The sequence below is a fragment of the Sorghum bicolor genome, chromosome 3, assembly GCF_000003195.3.
Source record: "Sorghum bicolor cultivar BTx623 chromosome 3, Sorghum_bicolor_NCBIv3, whole genome shotgun sequence".
Lineage (NCBI taxonomy): Eukaryota > Viridiplantae > Streptophyta > Magnoliopsida > Poales > Poaceae > Sorghum > Sorghum bicolor.
The window spans coordinates 56679100-56689232 of record NC_012872.2 but is presented as its reverse complement, the minus strand read 5'-3'; the positions used below and the strand labels follow the sequence as shown (position 1 = coordinate 56689232).

The following is a 10133-nucleotide window of genomic DNA, read 5'->3' as shown; positions in this document are numbered from 1 at the left end:
GTGCATGCGTGGTACGGTCCTTGGAGTGAGGTTAAATAGGGGTGGGGGCCTGGGGGGTGTGTGTCACCTTGTTGTTGGATGATGTATGGTTTATCTTGTGCTCATTTGTTTAAGGTTTCTTGGAGTGTAAGACTTGTTCTGCATCTTGGTCAATCGGGCGGGCCACAGCACACATTACGAACTTGGTGGAGAAGAAATTAAGGCCTTGTTTAGTTCGTAACAAGCACTTTTGTTTTTATTTGACAAACATTATCTAATCACAGAGTAACTAGGCTCAAAACATTCATCTCACAAATTACAGGTAAACTGTGCAATTAGTTTTTATTTTTATCTATATTTAATGCTCCATGCATACGACTAAAGATTCGATGTGACAGAGAATCTTTAAAATTTTTGTGAAATAAACAAGGCTTAATTCGGACAGATTTGGCGCATGTGACGGTTTGGTCGGCGTGCTGCTTTTTTTAATTGGCTGATTGATGCTATTATGAGCTCATGGTGAGCTGAGATTTGACTTTAGTCAGAGACTCAGAGGTCAGCACATTAGGCCTTGTTTAGTTCCTAAAAAAACTATAAAAAGTTTCAGATTTCCTGTCACATCAAATCTTGCAACGTATGCATGGAGCATTAAATATAGATAAAATAATAATTAATTACACAGTTTGTCCGTAATTTGTGCGACGAATCTTTTAAGCCTAGATTGGATAAATTTATCAAATACAAACGAAAATGTTACAATGTTCATTTTGCAAAAATTTTTAGAACTAAACAAGACATATAGTTTGATTTCCATATTTTGGAAAAAATCATAATGCAAAGTTTGTATATTTATTACTATAAACAAAGTTAAAAAGGTAATCTATTTAGGGCAAGAAAATAAATTTATCATATACATCTTGATTCTAATGGCATAGGTCTATTAAAAGATTTATAGGAAAAAAAAGATAAGGAACCTCATATAGCTATAACAAGTATGGAAAGTGATAATTGTGTATAATTTAATCAGCACTGCAACTTAAATTTTCTATGGTGTATAGTAATAAAAAAAAGAGGCACTATCTATGGAGAGGCAAAAACCTCGAAAGCTGGACATTGATGTCTTGGAATACCCATAAAATTCATCCTAGCACTTTTGATACTTTATGCCTCCTCATTCCCATCGCCTTTCACCACAACCCTAAGCTTGGTGATTCTCTATTGTGTTCCTATATATAAAGTACTAGTATTACCATCAACGCTCATGAAGGGGAAATAGCACAAATAACATGTTGGTGTGGATCATATCTGACGATTTGCATCAAGGTGACTTAGGGAAAGAAATGTTCTAATAGCTGAGATTATGATGAAATCATGAAAATCATACCGACCTTTTATGTTTAACATATGTTGGGGGCTGGCCGCATCCTTCCCCCTGGTAACTCCGAAGGATATCCTTCACCCAAGGGACCTTCGCACCAATATGTGCGGAGGATCCTGAGAAAGACTAACGTTGACGCGCCTCTTGTGATGCTGAGCATATGCAGGGACTGGGACACCGGCGGAGATCTGCAGGCGGAGAAGGAAGGAACCTTCGAGCCTTCCCGTGGCGGAGGATGTTCGAAGGACGCGGCGGAGGAGGCGAGCATCCGGCGCGTCTGAGCCGAGGAGCCTCCGGAGTGGCCGGGCCGAGGAACCTCCGGCGTGGCCAGGCCGAGGAACCTCCGACGTAGAAGCGTCGAAGGATCGGCGGCCGGGCGGAGGATTTGAGCATTTGACAGGCTGAAGCCCTAGACGAGGAGCGCGTGGGGGGCTCGTAGTGTGAAATTACACAAATGACTTGGGGTCAGCAGACTGTAATGTAGGAATATGCTGGGATATTCCCCCACCGTCACGGGGTGTTTCTGTAATTGCCTTAGGTCGGTTTCCGAGCCCTATATAAAGGGAGCGAAGCCGTCACTAAGACAGAGAGAGCATTTACTGTTTTCACCCACTGTCGAGCTCACTGTTCACTATTGCTTGACCTCTCACGGCACCGAGTGAGAAGGTTCCGGATCCACCGTGTTGCTGGGGGGTGCAGTACGCATTTTCCCAACAACATACAATTCGTCCACTGATTTTTTTGAAGAAAACAGGAGGAGCTTGAGCCCCTACTAAGAATTAGAATAAGATTAAAAAGATTCCAAAAAGTAATACAAGTACAGAAACAATAATAGAGGAGAAAAAAAGATAGGGATTTAGGGAGCTAGAAAGGAAATAAAAAATTAAGAGAACCAAGCAGAGCCCAGCTAGTCTAGATTTTGTATCCATTGCTCAATCTCGAGGAAGTTTTTCTTCTTTGCCCTCCATAGGAGTAAAGAAAATTCATGCTTGAAAATGATCTTGCACTGTAGAGGAGGTTCTTCCACATCATTGAAGATCTTATTGTTTGTGCACTTCCAAACTACCCAACACAATAGAATAATTATCTCCAAGAAGAAAGGCTTGTTGATTTGAGATTTAAGATGTTCTATGATTTGAAAGGGGTCCCACCTTATCAATGGCTACAGCTAAAGGAGCCCCCCCCTCCAATTTGTAACTTGGGAGAACTGATTCTTCAATCTCTTCATTACAAAGAACACAACTGTAACTTGAGAGTTCCATGTTTCTCCTTTTCAGCAGTTCTCTAGCTAGTACTTAATCTATCTTTCAAAAGCAGCTAGAAGAAAATCTTGTGATTATTTTGACAGGAACACTTCCACAACTTCTTGAAGATCACATTGGATGGCATGACTCCACTGATGTGTTTGTATGTCTGTCTTGAAGAGAATCTGTTTGAGGCCCAGATGTACTTCCATGTATCATTGTCATTCTGCAGGACTAGGTTGGTAAGGCATTCACTGAATTCTCTGTATTGGGAGTAGGCTTCTGAGAGAGGCAGATGGAAGGTTGAATGAAAAGGAGTTATGTTTTTGGCCTCATTGATTGTTATCTCTTATCTCCTAGTGAAAGAGAAAAGTTATGGGTGCTCAAGTTGTGCTATAGCATCATTCCACATATCCTCCTAGAGCCTGCATGTTTTTCCATCTTTGATCTCCACTAAGGCCATGCCTCTGAACTTGTCAGTGAGCTTCAATATGTCCTTCCACCAGAAGGAGTCTTTCTTCAATCCTTCACTGAATCTGCCTTATTTATAATATGTTTCCCAGATAAAATTAACCCATGGTATGCCTTCTTTGTTCAAAAACACTTGTGCAGGTATTTCAAGAGTAAAGCTTCATTTTGTGTCTTGAGATTTAGGACTCCTAACCCCCCTTGATGCTTTTGTCTTCTCACTATGACCCAGTCAGCCTTGGCAAGTTTTCTTGACTCCCTATCAGCTCCTCTCTAGATGTAGTGTCTTCTGTATTTGTCGATCTGCTCTATTACAGTGATTCGTCCATGGATTCACCAATGCACATGGGTGATAAGCTTGCAACACAACAAACATGATTGGAATTGTTCACAACATGGATGACATTAGTGCAGTAGAAGCATAGATAGCATGCTTGAGATCTGAAGCTCACACTGCCAATGGTGGTTCCATGGTTTCTTTGGAAAGACTTGAGGTGCTGGTGTTTAATTGTTGGCATGATAATGGGGCCGACTAGAGGTTGGTGGAAGTAGTAATAGCTCTAGCGAATATTAGCAGCATTCTGATGAATCCAACCATGTCTTAGGTCAAAAAGGTCAGCAAGAAAGGTAAAGAATGATCTAAAATTTATTTTTGTAAGAGGTTTAAGGAATTAAACAATTTATGTGATAATTAGACTATAGATTTATCGAGAAATGGAGCTTGATATAGTAGTGGAAAAAGAAAGATGAGAGAAGACAACAATAGGTCAACAATAGCTATATCACTACCAAACTTCCTGGCTTTGCCTTGCACTCGGCAAAGGCTCAGACTCGGCAAAGGACACTCGACAAAAAAGGTGTCGGCAAAGCCATCTTTGCCGAGTGTCATTTATCGGACACTCGGCAAAGGCTTTGACAAGTGCCGACACTCGGCAAAGATAGAAAATAAAAAAAATCCAAAAAATAGGGAAAAAAGGAAAAATATTTGGGCCTCCTCTCTCTCGCGTGTCTAACTCCTTAACCACTGCACCACACTATCACTTGTGTCAATGTTGCATTTCGGTTTCTCATATATTATATCAAATCACGTGTAAATTGATTATTTGAGGTTCTAAACGATTTCAACTCAAAACGTTGTCAATTATAAAGTTTCAATTTTAAGATCTATAATTTTTATTTAGAGAGTTTCTCCATCCAAGGTCATTTATAAAATTTGGATTTTAAATTTGAGAAATTCAAACGTAGTTTTTGCATGACAAAATAATTCCAAAACAAAAAGTTGTCAACGATAAAGTTTCATAACTTTTTGAGATCTACAAAGTTTATTTAGGAACTTTTCCATCCGAGGTCGTTTGAAAATTTTAAATTTTAAAATTTTCAATTAAAGACGTAGTTTAGCATGACAAGATGAACTCAAATGAAAAAATTGGCAAATACAAAATTTCATAACTTATCAAGATCTATAAAGTTTTTATTTTGGTTGTTTTGTCATTTATTCATCCGATATAGTGATTCTAATATTTTTCATGAATCTTATCTCTTTCTTATAGTTTCATAAACTATAAGAGAGATAAGAACAAATTTATTTTGACTTTGTCAAATGAAAAAATGATCAAAATAAATATTGTAGATCTTGAGAAGTTATACAACTTTGTAGTTGAAAACTTTTTGATTTGAATTCGTTTAGGATTTTAAAATTCAATTTAAAATTTTCTTTGCTGAGTGTTCTTTTCTGACACTAGGCAAAGAAGGTCTTTGCCATTCTTTGACACAAGGCAAAGAAGCCTCTTTGCCGAGTGTTTTTTTTGCTAAGTGTTTTTCTTTTGGCACTTAGCAAAGAAGCACTTTGCCGAGTGCTCGAAAGAAAATACTCGGCAAAGACCCAGATTCCGGTAGTGTATAAACTTTGTGCCAATAGATGGAGCATGGGAGTATGAAGGAATTACAATCAAACAGATAAATTACAAAGCTACCTACCTACACTGTTAATCTGACTTTACTATCCTTAGTCCTTAGAAGATATGGATATCCTCAAAATATAATGGAAAATGTACAAATTTGGTAACTTCCCAAGGATCATAAAATGGCCCAATGCTAAAGGGACACAGTGCTACTAGGTGATCCTGACTTTGGCTATGGGTCAATGACGTCCCACTTAGGACGTCCTCACTCAACAAGATAGCTCGAACCTAGTTTGTTGCTAATATGTAGGAAGACAGTGCAGAAAAGTAACTCGGTGGTGACAAGATATAAGATGTTCCGCTTGGAAAATAACCCTATTCGCTTGAGCTTATCTGTCGAGTTTGTTAGGCATTCAGCGGTGTTTTTCTCTCATAACGAATCAACGAATAGTACTTTTAGCCATGACTTTTCAGCAAGCGAACAAATGTCTCTCTCATTCACACACACGGCTCTTTTGTTTCTCTCCATCGGTTTTCATTATTCTTTGTTTTTAGGCCTAGCTTGTTCAGTTCGCGAATTTTTTTGGGTTTTGCTACCGTAGCGCTTTCGTTTTTATTTGATAATTATTATTTAATCATAGACTAACTAGACTCAAAAGATTCGTCTCGCAAATTATAAGTAAACTGTGTAATTAGTTATCTTTTTTATTTATATTTAATGTTTTATGCATTTGCTGTAAGATTCGATGTGACGGAGATTCTTCAAAAATTTTAGGAATTAAACAAGGCCATATTTCTTCTCTAACATACAAGTCAACCAGCGGTTTTAGGAGAATGTTGGGAACAACCTTAATATAGTAAACACATTTTGCCAAGTAAAAATGCATATATTTGTAAGATACAACCACCTTATAATGAGTAAAGAAACAAAAACTACTAAAGCACAAATGATACATGAGAAGCACACCATGTGAAGATTTTTACACCCGACATTAACAAGGAAAGGCGTATTTGATTTCTAATGTTACATCTACAATAACAAGACCACTATGATGAACATCATGTCGGGCTGCCTCATATTGCTCTGAGCTTAAGCGGCGCACCATGCATAGGATGCATCGTTATCACGGTATGCGGCGCATGAGTATACGACGGCGCGAGCTCAAACTCAAACCGCTGAAGGATCATGCACAGCGCCATCTTGGCCTCGAGCAGCGCGAAGTTCTGGCCGATGCAGATGCGCGGCCCCCAGCCGAACGGGAGGAACGCGCCCGAGTCCTTGCATGCCTTGGAGATCCCCTCGGCGAATCTGTCGGGCCTGAACTCGCGCGCGTCGCTTCCCCAGATATCTGGGTCGTGGTGGATGAGGAGCACGGGCAGCTCCAAGATCACGCCAGCGGGGTACCTGATGCCGCCCATCTCCTGCTCCTTGTATGTTCTCCGGACGAAAGAAATGGCCGGCGGGTACAGCCGGAGAACCTCGTAAAGGACCATGGTCACCTGCAAGCAAGGCCATATAATACGTTGCCATTTTACTCATCGTTTACAGCAGGAAAAAAGAACAAGTAATCTGAAGGTACTCACGGTTTTGAGGCGGCTGAGGCCTTCGTATTCAGGCTTGTTTTTGCCAAACAAACCTGTCACCTCCTCCCGCGCACGGTCCTGCCACTCTGGGTGCATGCTGAGTACAATCATTGTCCATGTGAGCAGCACCGCTGTGGTCTCCATTCCCGCGAAATAGAACACCTTGCACTCCTCGATGACATCTTCGATCGTCATCGCCGTGCCGGTGGGTTGGCTATTATTATTCCCGTCTGTGTCTCTCATGTTTGTCTCCAGCAATAGACCCAGCAAGTCATCTTTGGTGCTCTCGCCTTGTTTCATGGATTGAATTCTTTTCCCAATTATATCTCGCAGAATTGATTCCACCTCTTTGTTGTTTCTGCTCATCTTTCTGTTGTTTGCGGTTGGCAAGGACCTGACAAAGGTAAACCCAGTCGGTAAATATTTTCAGTTTTTTTTTCAGATTTAATGACCACGAAAATCTATTAATTGTTGGATGAGATCATTGTATGAAATGGTCCCAATTAATTAGCTGTTTAATGTTCTAAAAAAATTAACTGTTTAATCAGTACTAAACACCAAGGAAGTAACTCACAAGTAACCGGGAATCATCATAATCTTCCGAATGTTCGTCATGACAAGCGAAGCTTGCTCGGCTTGTAGCTGGAAAATCCTTCTTCCTTCGTGGTAGCTGCTGCTGAAGGCAGTGCGAGAAATGACGTCTCCAGTGAGATTCTGCAGCTCCGGCCAAACATCCAGCTCGCACGCACTGTCAGAGCCGAGGGACTCCGCCCATCTGCTCACCAGCTCTTCGCAGCACGAAGAAAACGCTGGCAGCATGCGCTGCACATTTCGCAGCAACAAAATCATTCCAAGAATCAATTACATGCATGCAATAACATATACTGTACAAGAAAAGGAAACGAAATTTTGTGTATCAGAAATTTTGTATGTCCATACCTTGAGCTTCTCAAGATGGAAAGCAGAGTTGAGGATCCTCCTGTGCTTGACCCATTTCTCACCCTCGTGGTTCGCCACGCCGGCGCCCAGCATCTTGGACAGCGCCGGGAACTTGAGCTTCTCAAAGTGGCCGAACTTGTTGGACAGCACGTCCCTGGCCAGCTCAGGATCGACGATGGTCACCTTGGGGCTGGGGCCAAACCAAGACATGCTCGTCTTCCCGTGCTCCCGGACAAGCTGATGCACGAACGGCGTCACCCGTTGTGCGATGTCGTGGCAACGCAGCGGCAGGGGCTTAGACCAGGCCTCCTTGGCAAGTCGGCCGTATTCCTTGAGGTCGCCGGCGGGGAAGCGGTACGACGTGCCGCGGATGCCCTGTGCACGCAGCGCAAGCTCCAGAAGCCGAGGCTGCCACCAGAACTGGTGCAGCAGCCGGCCGGCCTGCCACAGGAGCAGCAGGCCCGTGAGACCACCGAGAAGGAAGGTCCATGGCACTGAGGCTGCAGCGGCAAACGACGCTTCAAGAACCATTGTTTTCACGAGAAGATAGATAGAGTGGTATAAGAAAGAGACTGTGATTGTAAGCTAGTGCGATCAAGTGGATTTGACTTGAGATGGGAATGGTACGGTCTTTGGGGTCAGGTTAAATAGAGGTGGGCTGGACTCTTGTGCCCAATTGTTAATTATAAGGTGAGAGTGAGACTGATGGCAATCTGGTCAGCCATGCCCATGCCCATGCCTTGCTGCAAAGGTACTTGGTGGAGAAGCTATTGCGATGCGAATATGAAACATTGGATTGGTGAGGAGGCAAATGACGCTCGATCGGGCCGCGCACGGGCTCTTTCCTCGCTGCTTCCTCCTGTTGGCTGTTGCTATGAGCTCAGAGTTTGTCTCTAAGGCTGCATTGACTTCGAAGCAGGGCAAAGTCAGACTGCCATCTTATTATCTTCCTATTTTTTTTAAGAACTGGAGGGGCCTTGGCCCCTACAGAAATTTTATTAGAAAGTAACAAAGTTTACAGACAACATGAAGAAAAAACAAAGCTACGACCCTCGAAGCTAGCGAACTGAAAAGGAAGAGAAAAAAGAACAGGAATAGAGTCTAAAGATTCTGAATGGGCTGAAGCTAGCGAACTGAAAAGGAAGAGAAAAAAGAACAGGAATAGAGTCTAAAGATTCTGAATGGGCTGCAGCTATAATTCAAATCTGTTGAGTGCACTTAGCTTGACTCTGAGTGAAACCCTGCCTCGACACATCTGGAGGAGGGGAGGCTGAGCCGCCAGCATCCCTGCACACCAAGGAAGACCCAGCCGCCGAGGACTCTGATCTGCAAGACGCCCTCGCCTTGGGTGCCCAGGGAAACTTCTGCAGGGAAGTTAGGGCTGGTGGGACGCTGTCTCGTGATCGACCCACCTCTGCTCCCGGGCGGAAGATGCACGCAGCCCTCTACTACACCAACGCTGTCCGAGGACTGGTGGGTGGAGTGCGCTGAAATTGAGCTCCAGAGTACGCCAATGTTGCAGGTTGCAGTCGGCGTGCAGGTGTCGAATGTCTCTGAAGGCCCCGTGGCTGACCTTGTTGAGGAGGGGATACCTTCGAGCGGCCAAGGTGCTTCGCCCAGGAGGGTTGGGTGTGTGCAGGTTGTTGGAGTAAGCCTGACAGCAGGGAGTCACTGATGGATGGTCAGGAGCAGCCCAAGCCAGGGAATTCAGAGCTGAATGGCGGTGGCCGTTCAGGGTGGCGTGGTGAACGCGTCCAAGTTCCAGAGTTTTCTGAACCGTGTGTTTTCGGTGATATTATCGCGTGCGTTTTCTGTTTTGAGTTTGTTAGACGTGTGCGTGAAGCTCGGGTATAAGAGCTGGGTGTGTGAGGTGTCGAGGATATCTCGTGTAAGCCGGTTAGGCGATTTGTATCTTGGTGAAACAAAGTCGAAAAAGGGCGCTAACCCTGGGCGTCACCTGGGCGTTCAAATTCCTGTGTTCATCTGTTCTTCATTTTCTTCTTCAAATTAATCCACATACAGTGTGTAATCGTGATCCTGGACTAACATCTGGTATCGGAGCGATCGATTGCACGCGGAGTCTCACTTAGATCGAATCATGGCGCTTGTTGTCGGAGGAAGCGGGAGCGGGAGCGGAGACGGTGCGCGCGGCGGCGGCGAGGCGCGTCAAGTGTACCCGTCTCTGACAAACACGAATTACACCAGTTGGTGTATTCACGTTCAAGCAATCATGGAGGATCGTGACGAGTGGGAGGTCGTGGAACCAGATCCAGCGGCGCCGACGGCGGAAGAGGCGGCGAAGCTGAAGACGAAGGACAAGAAGATCAAAGCACACCTTCTTCAGTGCATCCCCGATGACATCTTGATGCAGGTGGCCAAGAAGAAGACGGGGAAGGAGGTGTGGGATTCATTGAAGGCAAGATTCGTTGGAGCAGAGCGGGTGAAGGATGCGCGGCTTCAAACGCTCAAGAGCGAGTTCGACGGTGTCCGGATGAAGGATGACGAACCGCTTGATTAGGTTGTTGCAAAACTGTCGACGCTGTCAGTAAAGGTCAACAGCTTGGGGGGGAGTTTGGACGATGCGGCGTTGGTGAAGAAATTGTTCGACATCGTCCCTGATCACTACCTCACGGTTGTGGC

General features: G+C 43.9%; 1 protein-coding gene across 1 annotated transcript; it reads right to left on the bottom strand.

Moving 5' to 3' along the window:
* Positions 6045–8450, bottom strand: LOC8084869 (cytochrome P450 72A15). The gene is made up of 4 exons (XM_002455951.2): positions 7494–8450; positions 7129–7376; positions 6555–6948; positions 6045–6470 (listed from the first exon to the last, which is right to left on the bottom strand). Exons 1-4 carry the CDS (start codon positions 8022–8024, stop codon positions 6045–6047), a joined length of 1599 nt encoding a protein of 532 aa, XP_002455996.1. The 5' UTR covers positions 8025–8450.

Coding starts and splice junctions, on each gene's coding strand:
- LOC8084869 (XM_002455951.2), bottom strand. CDS start 8,024: ATGGTTCTTGAAGCGTCGTTTGCCGCTGCAGCCTCAGTGCCATGGACC. Junction 7,377..7,493: donor TCCATCTTGAGAAGCTCAAG/GTATGGACATAC, acceptor CGAAATGTGCAG/CGCATGCTGCCAGCGTTTTC. Junction 6,949..7,128: donor ATGATGATTCCCGGTTACTT/GTGAGTTACTTC, acceptor TACCTTTGTCAG/GTCCTTGCCAACCGCAAACA.